The sequence below is a fragment of the Neopelma chrysocephalum genome, unplaced genomic scaffold (assembly GCF_003984885.1).
Source record: "Neopelma chrysocephalum unplaced genomic scaffold, ASM398488v2 Primary Assembly neopelma1_85, whole genome shotgun sequence".
Taxonomy (NCBI): domain Eukaryota; kingdom Metazoa; phylum Chordata; class Aves; order Passeriformes; family Pipridae; genus Neopelma; species Neopelma chrysocephalum.
This window is the reverse complement of record NW_020897747.1, coordinates 7,627,815-7,645,119: the sequence shown is the minus strand read 5'-3', so window position 1 is coordinate 7,645,119 and position 17,305 is coordinate 7,627,815. Positions and strand designations below refer to the sequence as shown.

Genomic DNA, 17,305 nt, shown 5'->3' with positions numbered 1-17,305 from the left:
CAGGGCCAAGGCAGTTGTGATGTGCACAGAGGAGGCTTTCCTGTGGAGCCACACTGCACAGAAATAGCAGCAGAGCAGGCGTGTCACTGGAAGCAGCTGCCGAACCCCCATCCCATCGCTTCCAAGCTGCCAACACAGAGTTGGGCAAGCCCCAAACAGATCAAGTGAGTTCCTCAGGTGTGAAAGAAAAGTAAGAAGTTGGAGGGGCAAAAAAGCTTTAAAGACAAAATTTAGCTAGTTGCTGTGGTGAACATGAAACAGATTATTTTAGATTTCACCAGAAGCTTTTCTGCTGCCAGTGAGACTGGTTTGTTTGCTGCTCCTCCCACCACTGGCAAGAGGACAGGCGCCAGACTGCTGGGGACTAATGCTTTATGCTTGTGATACAGCCCCACTCATCTCATTTTAGCAGCAGACTATTTGTCTTGTGTGCAGTTAGAGCAGAGTGAGCCTCCAGAAAAACCTACAAAAGCTGAAGCCAGTCTACAGTCAAATGCACGAGCTCAATGCTACCGAAATCCAGGAGATGCCACATTCATGGTTCACATCAGTACTGCACATTCAGCTGGGTCCCTGTTCCAGCAGGTGCAGAGAAACTCCTCCACAGGCATTTTAGCAGCAGCTACTGATGCAGGTTCCCTTTTGTTAATAAGACTGCCTAAAATGTTTAGTTCAATGTTGAGTCCAGGACCCATTATTTAATACTGCTGTCAAGGCCAGAAGGGACACTCCTAAAAGATTCAGAGGTTGCATGCTGCTGGGGCTATAAGGGACCTTTATAACAATTGTTTTTTAAACTGATGTCCGGATGGCTATCCAGCCTGTTAAGCTACATATTTTCCAACAACACTCCTGCAGTAATTCCAGGGAATGGGATCATACTAGTCATGTGTGATTGTAGTTCTGTCTGTGTAGCCCCTGCCCCAAATGATTTCTGTGCATAGCTGAGAAGTTAGCATGGGCCAAAGACAGGTCCCAGCAAGTGATCTGGATGTGGCTACCTTGCTTTGGAGGGCAAAGAGTTTAATTACACAGGTATGACCTGTTCCATAGAAGTTGCCTTCCATAGGAGATAACATTCCTACGTCCATTTAATTAATAAAACTCTTTTGTTCTCATGAAGCTCTACCTTAAACATCAACTGGGAATACTAAAATCTCCCAGCTCTTAAGGTGCACCTTAAATTACCGTGAAAACAATTATAAGAACAAGCGACCATGCTGAAGAGATGCTGACATCTGAGAGACTGCAGCTTTCCAACAGGGATCAGTTCTGCAGGTCATTAGTCCTCTCCATGACAAGGTACTACTGGCTCTTTTACTCACCACTACAATGGTGAGCACTGCTGACTGTTCTGCAGATTTATTTTCCTGACTTCTACACTTCCTGGCTTAATTGGAAGGTTGAAAAGAAATACAAAAAAAAAAAAAGGGCAATATAATCAGTGATTCTTCTTCTTTATTTCCCCTCTGGAGCTGGGGGAAATAAATGCTGCTTCTGATGAATGAGGGTGTCCTCATCCCAACAGTGGTATTTGGTAAGTCAGCAAGCAGCAGGCTGACCACGTTGTTCCTTAGAAGTGTCCACTTCCCAGAATTGGCCTAGAGCCACATTTGCTGCAATGTTCATGACGTATGGCAGAACAGAAAACAGAAATTAAGCCTGTATTTCAATCTACATTTTGGAAGACAAGCCTACTAAAGAGTTAGTATAAATGAAGTGCCATGTTGTCCTGGGAGCTCATGTAGGACACCTTACTGCCCTGAGCAGGTAAGGAACCGCAGAGAGCCAAGCTCAGTCTACTCAATACAGAGCTTCTTGCTGGGATTTTGCCTCCAACAACATCCTCCTCCTCCTGAAAAGGTGAGGCTGGCCATCTGTATAACCAAGAGCAGAAAGCTCAGTGAGGAACCCTAAAACTGTGTGTTCACCCATACCCTTGTGAGCCGTTTCTAAAACCTTCATCCCCCAGACCCATTGACCATCCTTTGTCAGCCTGCTACAGGTTTCTCTCCCCTAGCCCCTTCCCCTTCAGCTGGGGCTTGACACTTTGGTTAAATGGGAAGGCAGTAAGATGCAATAGTACTAGACTAGGAGAGGGAGAGAGCAATACTTGGTGTTGCTAACCTACCCCAAGAACAGAAGTACTTTTACCAGAGAATTACTCTGATACAGAGTCTACATGTAGCTTTGCAACATGGCTGTAAAACAGCTTGGAAAAAGGAAAAATGCAGATGAGCCTTCATCTGAACTGGAACCATTTTCACACATTCTTGGCTCACACAATTAACTCATTCAATTAGGCAGAGAACAACAGACAGTCAGAAAAATGGGAGGATGGCACAGAAAGGTTGCGAGTGTTTTGATCTATCTCAAGCACTACTGCTCAGGGCACCCTACTGAACTGCACCATTGATGTTTCTCCCTTCAGGCTCCAAAAAGACCTAAACAAAAACAACACTTGTGCCCAGTGCCTGACCCAGGGTGTGCCTGGTCAGCCATTACACTTCTTAGGTACCACAGTGACAGATTTATTTGCTACTCTAATTGCTGGGCAAGCAGCAGTCACCCCTGTCCCTCACCAGGGCAACTTAAATAAGCTTTTCATGGAATGCTGATGCATCATGTTTAAAGCAAATGTTTTAAGACAGTCCTTGGAGAAATATAGATATATTAATTTTTTCCCCCACTAGGAGACTGCATTTTAAAGTAAACCTCTCATCCTTGCAGAGGTATCTCCTCCTCTATACACTTGAAGCTGAACATCACCTCCACTCCCCATGCCATCTGTTCAAGAGGGCTGTATCTTGAAAAAATATTTGACTAGTAGATTATCAAACATGCAAATCCAGCTAAAGTGCCTGAGTAAGAGGATTGGCAGCAGGCATTAAATAAGGCCTTTAATTTTAGTCTTATTCATCAAGTTCAGCCCCATCATGAACAGCCTGTGCAGGGCTTGTGCTTGGGAAGAGGCACTGCCTTTGTGCGGGGGGCTGAGGGCAGATGTGCTGAGCTGCAGAGACAGCCAGCACCTTCCTCTCTCCCTGGCAGAAGTGGCCACCTCAGGAGTTGCTGGGGCTCCTTGCCTCCCCAGCACCACACGGCAGACCAAACTCAGACCACGTCCACTTGCCACGTAGCCTGGCGTACGCTAGACCCACACACGCTTCTTGGAAAATGTTCACATCTGGCCTTCACGTGACTAGAGCATGCCTCAGAAATTCATCATCTGGATAACTCACTCCTGCAGGGGAGAAATCCACAACCAGAGAGCCCTTTCCTGAGCTGGAACAGAGCAGCGGGGCCAGAGGATTGTGTGCTTGACAAACTGCACAGTGACACGCTCACCAGCTGCATTTCATAGCCTCATACAGTCCTTCATCCTTTCTAAAAGTACAAACGCAAAGAAAACTTAGTCCCAATTTTCCACTCTGCTTACTTCTGCAAAAGCCCATTTTAATCCCATTTGCAGACCCTGAAGTATCCAGGACTGTTTAGCTTTTGTTCTGGCAACCATAGCTCATATTAACTCTTTCCACATGGCAAGTGAGGACTTTCCCACATGATCACTGTGGTACAGCCCCTGCACATACAGTTTTGTAGCAGTTCCAAGTTTGGCTGGGAAGTGCCTAGAATATCTGAATGTTATTCCACATCTACAGCTGAACAAACTGAGACCATCACCCCTCCGAGGAAAAAAACCAGCCTCCAGCACTGCCAAAGAAGAGGGCAGAGAAGCCCCTAATATTGCACTTGAAAATTCACAGGTACATACGTTTGCTGGGATTCATGTGTAGCTCAGAAAAAAAAAAAGGAGCAAGAGTCAAATCCCAACTGTGAAGCAGTCACGCTGCCAAGCACAGAACACGTACGGCAGCATTGGCATGTCCAGGCAGAGAGGCCAATAATCGATGCATACATTATAACTCCTGCTGAATACCTCTGTAAGTAAAGCTTCCAGCCCTCTTGGGTTAGGTGAGCCACTCCATCCATCCACAGTGGATTGGAGAAGATTTTTCCTGTCATGTAGCCTGGACACAGGCCAGGTAGAATGTGGCAGGTGTAAAGCCACACACAAAGCTGGAGGCACTTAGGGAGAACTGTTTTAGAGCTGAGTGCTCTCAATAGCCTAAGGACATATACCCTACACTGAGGTTTCCTACTCATGAGAGAGATTCAAGTGCTCCTCTGCCTGAGACTAAGTTGCCGAAAATGCCCAGGGAAGGTTTGCTCCTCTCAGCCAGTCAGACCCATCTGTGCTGCATATGGATTCCTGCAGTGGCAGAGGATCATCACCCTCCACTACAGCTCCCAACTGCACTTCTCACCTGCCTTATCTAGTGTGCCAAAACCAAAATACCAGTACTCTCTGTGCAGGAGAGGAAAAACCCACGCAGGCAGCACTAATACCATCTGCCACCAACAGATAGAAGTGGGAGGCAGAAAAGGAGCAGATTGAGAACAGAGAGCTCCTTAAAAGCAAGCAAAATGCCAATATATCCTCTAAGTTACCAAGCGCTTTTTCAGTGCTCAGCTTGAAGGCTCTCCGAGGCATTTGCAGGGTGCATGCTGTTCTGCCATGGCTGTGCTTAAGCCACACCTCATATTTGCAGGCCTCTCCTGCCTGCCCAGTCTCCCTGCTCTCTTTCCCAGAGACAGGGCTCTCCGCATCATCAATGCTGAACTGGGAACAGCAAAGAACACAAACACATTCCTTTCCCTAATCCTGTACCCTGTCCCCACACTTCAGTTTAAAAGTCAAGGAGCAAACCAAAAAACCCACACAATACACAAACAACTCTTTCTCTTATCCCATCTTCCTCCCATCCCAGCATATAGGCCACCCAGAAGATGACAGTGATCCTATACATCTAATGGGCCACGTCTTGTCAGCAGAAAACCAAAGCAGCACAGAATAAAGTCTCCTATCTGCTCTTCTCTTCAGTAGCCTCAGGCAGAAGTCCAAAGCATTTCAGTTTAAGCAGTGACTTTAAAAATATGGTGTACAAGGAGAAGTGTGAGATCAGCTTCCTCCTGCCAGAATACCACAGACTGGATTTAGAGTGTGGGATTGGAGTGGACAGATTCACATCTTGACTGAAGATGCAGAATTGGGTCACACACACAGATGCTGCAAGGAGATGAAATCTGCCTGACTTAGCGGCAGCTCTTCCTCAAATCCTGCTCTCTGCCAGTGCACCTGAGCATAGAGCAATGGTCCTGCTTTGGGAAAAAAAAACCACCACAGAATGGATGTTTCTCTAATTATATGAAGAACTTGTTAAAAAAAGACTTAGAGGCTTGTTACAAAATCAGAAAAGAAAATTAGCTGTTTGGGGAATTACTATATCAAGGAAAAGCCAATAAAACGATCAGAAGTTTAGCAAATTCACTACCTGAGAAAGAATAATTCTCTGTCATGAGAAAAGGAAGCTCTGTCATCAAGGACTGAACTCAAGATGCACATTGAGATCGTTAACTGCTAATGTCTTCCAGAACCAGGCCCAAGATGTATATCCACAGTAATTAAATGCTAACGTTTGTTTGGTCCTTGGTTGCTATGCCTCTGGCTATTCTATCCTTCTTTTATTACTAAATCCTTTATCTTCCTGTTAAAGAAAAAAAAGCAAAAGCTATGTGAGAACCAAAATGTTCTGCCAGAATCTGCTGTTTTTAAATTCCATGCAGTAATTAGTACGTACAGCCAAGAAGGTTAATCGTATGATGAGGGAACAGATCCTGATTTCTGATCAACAGCAATCTTGTCAGTACATGCTTGTGAAGTTATAAAATAGTGGCTGGCAAACTACCTCATCCAGCTATCCTCATCAACAGGCTAAATGGCATCAAGGAGCCAGTCCACCATCACTGTTTCTACCATAATTGTAGAAAACAATGTAAGAAACACAGCACACACATGTGATTCATCAGGACACAAACAAGAGCATGTGCCTTGTCTACAGGGATCATGTCATACCACAGATTTCTTACAAGGATTAAGACACGAAGACCAAGCTACAGGGTTTAAGATGTTCCTGGGATCTTGCCATGGACTTGGATAGACTTAGATTCTCATCTACCACCTTGAAAAATAAAGGGGGATAAAAAAAATTGACCTTCCAAGCTAAAGCTTTCACTTCAGATGGAGTATAGGGAGACAGACTTCAGAGACAAACACCAGGAGAGCAGAATGACTCAAAGTAACATTTTAGCTTTGTTGCTGTCACCTGGGCTCAGATTCACTAATCAATAGCCAACTGTCTGCTTCATTACTCAGGCACCCAATGCAGGTAGCCCCAAGACATCTGCTACAGTCACCACCCTGACAGAAGATACATTGCCTCATGCTGGGATTTACCATGTTAGTTAATTGGATTTTTCAGCCTCTTTAGTAACACGTTCTCAGATTTGGCCCCTTTGAGAACCCATTTAAAAGGCTTAGAGTTCTTCTGACTGAGAAGACAGAACTGAGACAGATTTCACAGTCAACTAAGTTAAGGCATGCCCACAGTTCTAATATTAAAAGGGTATCCACCACTCCAGATGACATCCCATCAATACCGCAACAACCTTAAGGCAAAGGAAAGGCAACATTGCATCTCTGAGAGAGAGGTCCTTCCTTCTCCCTCCAGTGCAGCCATCTCCCACAAATATTATAAAATACCTGCCAGGCCTGGAGGCCACACGTTCCCTTCTCTCCCTGTGCCCATATGTAGCTACACAGGCCTGCCACAGGCCTGTAAAGCTGGCAGAGAGCTCCACACTCAGTTGCATCAACCAAGCTTTGTCCTGAGGGTCGGTACCTCAGTCCTGCAACAGGTAAAGACAGTTCCAGCCACACAGCTATGCCAATCCACCTAGTGGCTCACACATTTGTGACCCTGTTGAATGATTAAGCACAGAAGGGCTAGCACACACTATTCATTTTCTCTGTGTCATCTTAAAGGAGGCAGTTCAAACTAAGTTAAGAAAATAAAGCTCATTTATAAAAAAGAAAAAAAAAAAAGCGAGACTTGCCATGGAGCTGTAAGTGCAAGCTAGGTACATGCAATGTGACAGGACCAAAAAGGTTAAGCTGTGAAGTGATGAGTATAGCTCAGCTTGTAAAGGCAGAAAAAGCCAAAAGTTGAGCCATTTCCCTCTATAATTACAGAGGAGGAAGAAAAAACTATCCCTAATAACAAAAAGAAACAGCATAAGGCAACTCCCTGAGGCTGACAGAATACACATGGTCAGCGCGAGAGTGAGGAAGATGGTTTTTCTAGTAAAGAAGAAACAACTTTTGCCATCAGTTCCACCCATAATCCCAAAGCAGCATCCCACAAAATGATCAGCCACAAGGGCCCGTGGTGTTGTTACAATGATCTGCTTGTTTCTCACTTGAGGCCCTGCTTCTGTCATTGCTGCAACTCTCTCAACTCTACTTAGTAATTTCCCCATTGAGGGAAAAGAGAGCATTACAGATGTTTCTATAAAAAGTTCGTGAAGTAGCTTCCAACAGACTCTGAAGTTTTTATTTACTTGCCAGTGGATACATCCTTCCTAGTTTTAGATTACAGGAGGGAAAGAAAGCAGTGATTGTTGTTTGTGTGTAGCCGTAATCTTACTAGCCCAAAAATTGGACATGGGAACCCAGCTGAAAGACGGTTCACTCATCCAGGGAAGCCTCATCAGCATCCTCACTGAGGTAACATTGGCTTGGACCAAGTTGTTAAGTTAATATTCTAAGCGCTCAATTACAGGGGCTGTTTAAAGAGACTTCAGCTGTCCGAGTCAGCCAAAGCTCAGCCAACTTGACACAGACAGGAACTGAACAACGAGGGAAAGGAGACATTGCATTCTAAAGGAGCCATAACTTCTATTTTTTTAAAGGCTTATTCCTCCTCAGTTGGAGGAGCATCCTACCACATCGCAACAAGGTGCCAGAGAAAGCTGCTGAGCAGTGGCTTGAAGCCAGCTGTGCCTCCAGCAGCAAGCTGGGCTGTCAGCAGTGGGGGTTTTGTTATGATTTCAGAAGGGGATGGCCAGCAGTGCTTCTGCTAGTGCACACTCAAAGCAGTAAGCACAAGGACTTGGTCACTTACTAGGCAGGTGACAAGGATCCACACCATTGCTTTGAAAGCCAAGGTAGGGTAGCATCTCTCCTGCTGGGTCTGACCCCACAGTTAGCAAGGTGAATCCTCTCAGTAGTTGAGAACCACTGAGACTCAGTGCAGAAAAGTTGTAAAGCCCATACTGACTCCCCATTGCCACCAAACACCAGGTCCCAGCTGTTTGCTTCAGCTTCATGACTGGGAAGTGACAGCTTTGGTATGAAATCAGCCAAGAAAAATTCTCAGCAAAGCAAGAGGGCAAGATGATTTTAACTCCAGGAGTCTGTAGCTTGCTCTAGCCAGCAAGGCGTATGTGGGGGGCAAAATGACATCTTTGGGAAGAAACATACTCCAGTTGGTTTTACAAGCCACACCAGGATTAGCAGATATCTCAAGGGTTAATTAGTTCACCATGCACAGATGGTAGCTGGTAGGGTTTGCAGAGTGGATTAACCTAATTCGTGGTTTGTAATGTACCATGCAAATATCCATTACTAGACTTGCAGCAATTCTACCCTTATTTTGATTTGAGGACAGAAAAACCACACAATGGATGCCGGCATAGAATAATGTCTATTTTGAGTGACAAATGAGTAGCTGTTCACTTGGCTTATGGGATCAACAAATTGGAGTCTGAAAAGTAATACCTTCTGGTTTTACTACAGAGGGTCTTTGGATGGACCAAGATGAGACCACCTCTTGTGAGCGTACAGAATATGCCCATGGTAACCACTCCTCACAGTTGTGCTGAGGGCTCTTCAGCACTGACAGATGGTCATAGAGTAACAATTCAATTGCCCGGAAACATGAAGACAGCTTTTGGAAGCATCTCCACAGCATGTCAGATAAAGCCCCACAGGTTTAAGATATCAGCACATCAGCACACACTGTAGTTTGGGCCACCATAAATGCCCATGATTTCAGAGCCTCAGTTACTTCCATTGAAGCTCCAGGCCTTCAAGCTGACTGCAGGTGAAAGCATTTATGATTAGATCACATCCAAGCAAAGGGCTGTGTGTTTACATAGCACTTTGCACAAGAGGAAGCCTGGCTCAGGGCTGGCATGCAAAGATGCCCCAGATCAGCGCAAGACCCCCTTTTGTTTAGCTAAGGACGTGCCACGCTGTTGCATTTGGTTCAGGAGGTCTCAAATGTTTACAACCAGTATTAGCTGCAGCGATAAATGTTTCCATAACTCCTGTTAAACTCTGAACTTACCAGTTTCTCCCTTCTCTAAGGGGCAAGCACAGGACTAGCTAGACACTCACTCTGGCAAGGCAGAGGTCAGGGTAGAGGTGACGCTGGCTGTTAGAGGCATTCTCCACATGTTTCTGCAATTGGCCATGCTCGTGTCGTGCCTGCACATGCCTGAGACATAGCAGCTGTGGGATTCCTGCTGGACAGTGTGGGACAGCTGTGCTCACACCCAAAATCCTCCTTCCAGCACATCTTTGGTCAAGACAGAAGATGTGTTCACAGGTCTCATTTGTTGCTTGCATTTAAAAGCGCAGATTTGTCTCTCACTTAAAGATGGAGTAGTGCCTGCACCTACAGAGGAAAGGTCTGCACCTACACATTTCAAAGATAATTTTTGTCTTAAAAGACCCTCACAGCAATCCTGAAAATCTGTGCTTATTTACCCCATCACTTGTTCAAGTGTCATAAAGCTGGTCTTTGTTAGAGGCTGTAATTGCCATCTCCCTTGGCATATTCCTTCGCTCATTGCGTACACACTCCCACAGTATCCAGCTCCAAACAGAAGGAAGCATTCCTCTGCCACTCAAAAATCAAGCAAGAAGATGGCCAAGAACAGAGTCCCTTTATGCAGCTCGCTTTGTTCAGAGAGCTGCTTTGCATTCCTCTTTGTACAGGGTAAGTGGAGAAAAAGCATCCCTAAGTTCCACTCTTTCCAAGCCTTAGCTGTGCAAGCAGCCCAGCACCAAGAAGCAGCAAAGAGGAAACAGTCCCAGAAGGAGATATGGCAACATGGGGAGGTGGGACAGCCAAAGGAGGGAGCCCGACCAGACTGTCCCTCAGGGATAGATGAATGTGTCACTTGGGATGCTTAGGTCAGGGGGCCAAAGAGTCCAGCATCCACAAATGGGATCTCAGCTACATTGACTCAATTTAATTGCTCTTTTCACAGTGTCATGGCAGATCATCTCCAACTTGCTCCCAGAGCCACAGGAATGGAAATGCAGAAGTTTCCTTCCACTCCCAAAGCAGTTCCTTGCATCTCTTGCACGAGTTGCAATACTCTTTCATGTCAACTGGTGCAATGAGCCCAAAGCTCTCCTGGTCTCCTAATGCTGTTCTAGGTCAGTGCTAAATCAGGTTGTCCCAGAGACTTCAGCAATGTTTTTCAATGGGCTTTACATGGCCCAAAAGCCACCAGTGCTCAGGATGTGGCACTGAGCCAGGAAATCCCACCCTCAGCTCTGCCTTCCACCAAGTTACTTGAACCTTTGCATTTATGGTCAGCCTCTTTGGAGAAAGCACTGCTGCTTAATTCACAGGCTGTTGTAAAAACACACTTTTACATTACATTTAGGAGGTCCTAGAAGTACAACCCAGACAGAAGTTTTTTAGAAGATTAGGAAGACAAAGTGTGCCCTAGTTTATTGTGTTGGACCAGCACCTTGTACCACACTTGCCTCTTCATTACGACAACCCACCGCAGGGACATTCAGGGAAAGGTACTAAAAGTATTGGCCTGCAAAGGAAACTGCCATTTGATGCAGAGGCCATCAGGGTTAACTAAAAGCTTCACTTAAGTGTATCACTTAGCTTATTACAGGATGACAGCTTAAAAGCCCTAATAATTAACCAACAAATCAATCTAGGCAGTGATCTTCATTGGAGTCCGGTGCATTACATTCATCTTCCCTTCCTTCCCAGAGACTAAGCCAGTGCAGTGTTTCTTTAGCATCTTAAAAAGCAAGAATCAAAAAATCCTCCCCTCCCCTGCACACATGTCAGAGTTTTCCAGGAGTTGCTATTGGTTTGAAAGGCCTCTCCCTGAATGCAATTTGGAGCATCCAAGATTCCAAACAAAGTCAATGAGAGTTGCAGGTGCTCAATGCTGCTTGGAGAAAAAAAATTAAAAACCAAAAAAAATAGAAAGCCCTGACACATCCAGCTCAGAGCAGCCAAACCCAGAGGCCCATAATTACACATCCCTATTGAAAACACATCTGTAAAAATCACTAAGAGCTACATGGGAAGGGGAAAAATTAGATTTATATACTTTCAAATCAGGGTTTTATAGGACATTTCAATCCAGGATTTTAAAAACAAAACACTGAGCTAAAGCCTTTGAGGCATCCCAAATCCAGGCACAGACACTGAGAACATTTTGCATCAGAAGCCTCACCAGAGCCTTTTGGAAAGGCAAAATAAAAGATTCAAACCAGAACAGAAAAGGATTCCCTTCCTCTCCAGAAAAGAACCCCAACTCTGAGTCTGCATTTTGACCATTTGCAATGAAAGAGAAAGAAATTTAATACAATTATCCTTTCAGATTTGAGACAGAGCTATATAAATACAACCAGAGAAGAGCAGTCATTTTAACTGCAATACTATATAAAGTCAATTTCTTCTTTCCAGCAAAAGAAAAAAACCTGATGCTTATCTCCAGTAGGATTCAGTAATAAAAAGTTAAACTACTATACAATTTCATGCCACACAAAATAAATGGAAGGTTTAACAGGGGAAAGCAGGGGGCAAGGTCTTCTCTATAGTCATGCAGTACATATATTAAAAAAAAAAAAAAAGCCTGGTGTCTTACCTGATTTTCTCTTTGAAGATCCATAGTCCCTGAAAAAAAGGCAACAACAAATAGACATGGTTAGAGCTGGAAACGGTGGTGAGAGAATGGGTACCTCCCAAATTTCCACCCATATGCTCAAGGGCTCATCCTGCGCCCTCCCTCCCTTAAAGCGGAGGTGAGGGCTGCCGGGCATGGGCAGGCGGGGGCCGGGGGCGTCCCGGGCAGCACCGACCCATCAGCAGCAGCAGCTGGGGCTGCTGCAGCACCGGGGGCTTGGGAGCATGTGATCAGCCAGGCAGAGCGAACCATCCGCAACCAGCAAGGCAGGGGAGAAGGGTGTCATTTTTTCCCCTTTAAATTGTGCTATTAAATGCACAGCTACTGAATTAACCCTTAACGTTCCCCCGGAGAGCAACGGGAATATGAACTGATTGCTGCAGGGATGCGGCTGCTCCAGGCTGAGCTGCCGTGGCTGCCAGTTCTGGCGTTTCAGAGGCTAATTATTTTGCGAATAACTTCCAGACCTCCTCTAGTTATCTCTGACAAGCACTTGGAAAGCACAAGGGGAAAACAAAAAAAAAAAACACCAAAAAACCACAATCAAACCCCAAACTTTGTCCTTTCTTCTTTCTTGCACAATAGAATATGCACCCTTACTTTTCCATAGCAATTTAAAAAGGGTGCTGGCACCTCTGCTCATGCAGAACAGCTGAAATCCCAGACAGCTGCTACAGAAGGAAAGAAATCACAGAAGGAAGCTGGGAGAACTGATTCAGGATAAGCAGAACCGAGGACAAAAATACTTGACTATGGCTGTCCTTCCTCTGGAGTTCTCCGGAGCCTCTCAGACCCAGCTCTGACATGGTCTGCACAGGCAGGAGCCTGGGCAGTGACAGCCCGGGCAGAGACAGCATCGCTGTGCAGGCACAGTGCCCGTGGCACCATCACGCCCTGTGCCCAGCATTGTTAATGTCAGTAGAATCACCCGATGGACCCACTGTAGAGGCAGGTTGTCTTTGCAGGAATCCCACCAGAGGGACAGGCAGTAGCCTCTATATTTTGGGTCACCAGTCTGTCGGGTGTGGGGTTTTGTCCCTTGCAGCATGCTCCGTACTCCAGAGAATCAGAGAAAAGCTATCCCAAACTATTTATTTAAAGAGAGTTTGGGGGACCAGCTGAAGAAACAACACATGTCTTGAGGGCAGAGGTACATCTACCCATAAATTCTGTTTCTCCCAGAACTTTGTATGCATCCCATGCCTTACATGTCTAGGATTTGCTTCGAGTGAGTAATAACTACTTGGGAGTTTTTTGCAGCCTCTTTTAATTTCCCAGTGTCATTTCTACTTCAATTAAACAGTTGTTTTCTCAACCATGTCTGCAGTTGTATTTGATGTGAAGATGCTACTGCTCATGAATAACTTGCTGCTTCTACAGAAGTGATATCATATGCAAATATAATTCCTGCTATTTGGTGCCCGAAACAGAGATCCCTCAGAACAAGGCAGGGAAGGCACAACATACTCTACCCTAGCTAGGCTCCCACGCCAGCCTGGAGCTTTGTGGAGCTGTCAATACAGTTCTCTTGGCATGTGAAAGTCTGTGTTTGGTCCTGCTCTGAACTGCCTCTTCCAACAGCGATAAATGGTGAGAAGGTCAAACCCTGATGAGATCCACACACATAATTTAGTTTAACCTAGTATCTCTCTCCATTGTGCACATGCTTGATGATCACTCAATCCCTCCCACCTGTCCTGGATTTTTGCAGTGAAGCTCCTGGACCTCCTCAGGACTACGACTTGGAGCTGGGTTCAGCTGGGATTTCCCTCTGCAGCACGTTGGGTCCCCACTTCCCTCTGTGCCATGCAAAAAGGCTGCAAAGGTTAGGACCTCTGGGGACCCTGGGAGGATGGTGTAGCTATGTGCCATCCCTAGAGGAGAAACACAACCTCCTTCCAGTCTTTGCCAGAAGGTCCTCAGCAAACATTTCCAGGGCAATCTCCGGCCAGCCAGCCATGCTGGGGACACCCCACAAGCACACTAAGAGAGGTCAGAGCACGCACAGAAGGGTGAAGACAAGCAACATTAGAGAGACATGAAAGAGCCCTCAGCCTGATCAAAGTTACCAAAGAAAACCCAGCTCCTTTTGCCCCTCTAAAAAAAAAATCATCCAATTCACACAATTAGAGATGGGGTAATGATGGACTAATATGGTTAATAAACAACCAAAAATTGATAAAGCTGTTGTTGAATGTCTTTGTCCAACAGATCAGGCCACAGTTTGTACATGAGTTCAGAAATTGTAGTAGAAAATGATTTAACTGTGCTCTCACAGTACAACAGCAGCAAATGCCACACAAAGCTCATAATTCAAACCTCCATCTTGGGTGCTCTCACTCATCTTTCAGCCCCATCTCTAGCTGGTTTTAGGGCTTTTGTGAGTGACTGCAGTAAGGTTTTAAATGAGGTTTGTTCTTTTAATTCTAAAGTGTGATTCATCCACACATTTTAAAGAAGGTAGAAATTAAGAAAACAACAAAAGTTTGAACCTTTTTTTTCTTTCTACATGCAGATCACAGGATGACAAGATATATTACTCCATAAAAAACTTTTAAGTTATTTTTTTTCCTGTTCAGTTCCTCACCTGCCTGGCATTTCTTCCACAGCAAAAGCATATAATTTATGGAAGTGTACTTGCCCTTTGGTTTCCTCACACAAGCCCTGCAGCAGGCTGACATGTTCCACATCACACCACTACACAAGCACAGAGCACTGTCCTCAATGTGATGCAGCAAATCGCATTTCTGGTCAACAGCAAACCTGGTGCCAACAGATGCAGTAACAGCTCATGCAGACTAGGAGCTCTGGTCCAGCAAACCCCATCATTGCTTCTTTCATGGCTTGTGCATGGTTAAAACAAACCTTTAGGTTGGTTTGAAGGGGGAAAAGGCCCCTTACTGTCACTGCAAAGTGCACAGCTGGGCAGTTTAGGGTCAGCTACAAGAGGATGAAGAAGCAAGTAGCTCTCATTGATGTCCCTTTGAGATCAGGGAGGTAACTACCATCATGAGAGGATCTAGAGTGCAGTCAAACTCTTGATGGCAATTGAACCTTCAACTTCTGGTCTTAGTTCTAGTCTTAAGCATAACACCATCCTTACAGAAAAAATTAAATTATCATTATAAAATAGTTATTTGAATCACCACCCCCCCAACTCATGAATCTTAATGAAAAAAAAAAAAAAGAAAACCCAATCAAGCTACTGAGCAAGTTTTCATCTTTCCATTTATTCTTTCTGTAAGTTTTAAAGTCAACTTTTATTGGATTCTGATTCTGGAGTTCCTGAAGTCCAGGTTCACCATGTTTCCCTGTCTTGTCACTTTTTTTATACACCCACATTTCACTCATAAAGTCAGGACAAAGCCGTATCAAATAAAATGGAGCTTGAAATAAAATCTTCATCTCCCTAGTGACACTCTGAAATCCAAAACTTGTTTCTCCCGGGAAGGACAGAAAAAAAAAAGTCACAGCTGAAATGGAAAGCAAAGCAGGTATAGCAAATAATCACGCTGGGTGAGTAAAGTGTTCTTTGTGTATATCCTATTCTCCTCTTTTCTGCTAATGAAAAAAGCCTGTGCTGCTGCTTTGCAATAAGCAGCAGCAAGGAGCCCTGCCCGACTCCATGTTTATTTTTTTTATGTTTTACTATCCTGCATGTGATTCATTGATGTATTTTCCTTCTCTCAAGTGATGATTAAAGTGAATACCTCTCAGCCTCACTGTTTCAGTGAAGCATTAGTATAAAGCTGAAGTATTGGTTTAGGTCTCCAAAACAATAAAGGAAATTATTTAATGGCTTCTCTTAACTGTAATAATTTCCAAGTAAAACTGTGATCTTCTCCTGCAATACAGACTGCACCTGGCACACTGCTAGCCCTTAGATCAGACAAGAAATGTGGCCTTGCAGAAGAAAAACCCTTCCAAGGAAAGATAAAATGAATGTCACATCAGCAGCTACATAGGGAAGTTCACTTTTTCTTCAGCTCTTTCTCTTTTTATCTTTTCATCTTTATACACGCACATATTTCCATTCTTCTTCCATTTCTAGATGAGAACAGACACCACCATCCTATTTCACTGCCAGCCATAGCTACAAGAATAGCAGTGAAACCAGCGGGTGGAACTAAAAATAGCTCTGGCAGGTCCCTTCCTCATTAGCCAGGATCACTCCATACTGAATGCCTTTCACAAAAATAGCGTATTTCTAGCCTCTTTTGTATTAGAATATAGCAATTTTGTTTAAAGTCTTCCTGTGGGGCACCACCTTTAGCTGACGCTGAACCTCATTACTGGCAAGGAAAATATTTCCCGCTCCTAACAATATTAAAATATCACTGCTGCCAAGCACGTCACACAAGCTGGACACACTTTTATTTAATGACAGAAAAGAGGGAAGCTGGATCTCCTTTCTCATCAGCATTACCCCAGGATAGCATTACTAATTTGAAATCTAGCAATGAATGTGAAAGGAAGACAGTGAGCATTGTGATAGAGCTGATTGTCTTGTTATCACACTAAGCTATCCACAGTCAGTCTGGAAATGTCTGAAACATAAAAGTATCTTATGCCATTGAATTTATATGTCACCTGCAATCTAATTTAAATATGAAATTTATATTAACGATGTTATGGAAAAGTTTTATGGCATGTCTTTTCTTTAAGGACTGACTTTGCTGCTGTATTCAGTGAGAGTTAATAAACATCAATGTGTGCACGTATGTGTTTCCATCTATCTAAATACATACAGATATACACAAACAAGTAGTGGCACAATTGGAAAGTTGTTTAAAAATGAGGAGTATCCTGACATTTGTTCAATAGAGCCTAAGAAATGTTCCAAGTGAGCGGAAGACTGGAGGTGACTAGGTGTGCTGGCAACAGGCTGTGCCTACCTCTTTAGCTGTACTTCTAATTCAGTTCGATTTATATCTGTCCCAGAAGGTTTCTCCTGCATCTTTCATAGAGATCTGGCAAGTCTGCAGAAGCCTCCTGCAGGAACCAGGGGAGCTTGCAGAGCAACACTGCATCAATAGAGGGGCTGCAAGGCTGCAACTTAGCTCCTGCACAGCTCCCCCTCAAAGGTGATGTATTCAGCAAGGGGACCTCAACCTTGCGGTACCCATGATGCAAAGGCTCTTTTAAAAGCTTCTCCCCCTTGCCATGGGACAGCAGACTCAGAAAGCTCATTCTCTGGGATTCCTCCTTTCTCAGATATGTCACCTTTTAGCCCGGGGTCTCTGTCTGTCAGTAAAGCAAAGCTCGGCTTCAACTTGTTCAGCAAAGATTTCAGACAACTGTGAGTTTCAACGATGAGAGAAAACAGTGCCTGCAAAGCATGAGGAGCTGTCAGACCCATGGAGCAGCACATCCGGGAGAGCTGCAC

General features: G+C 44.6%; 1 protein-coding gene across 5 annotated transcripts in view; it reads right to left on the bottom strand.

The window, feature by feature from the left end:
• SH3PXD2A (SH3 and PX domains 2A) overlaps window positions 1-17,305 on the bottom strand; it is a 249,853-nt gene that overhangs the window by 75,546 nt on the left and 157,002 nt on the right. For all 5 annotated transcript variants that reach the window (XM_027692136.1, XM_027692139.1, XM_027692138.1 and 2 more), the window contains one exon: window positions 11,881-11,909. In XM_027692136.1, coding sequence (XP_027547937.1) covers window positions 11,881-11,909 — 29 coding nt within the window. The remainder of the gene's footprint in view (window positions 1-11,880; window positions 11,910-17,305) is intronic.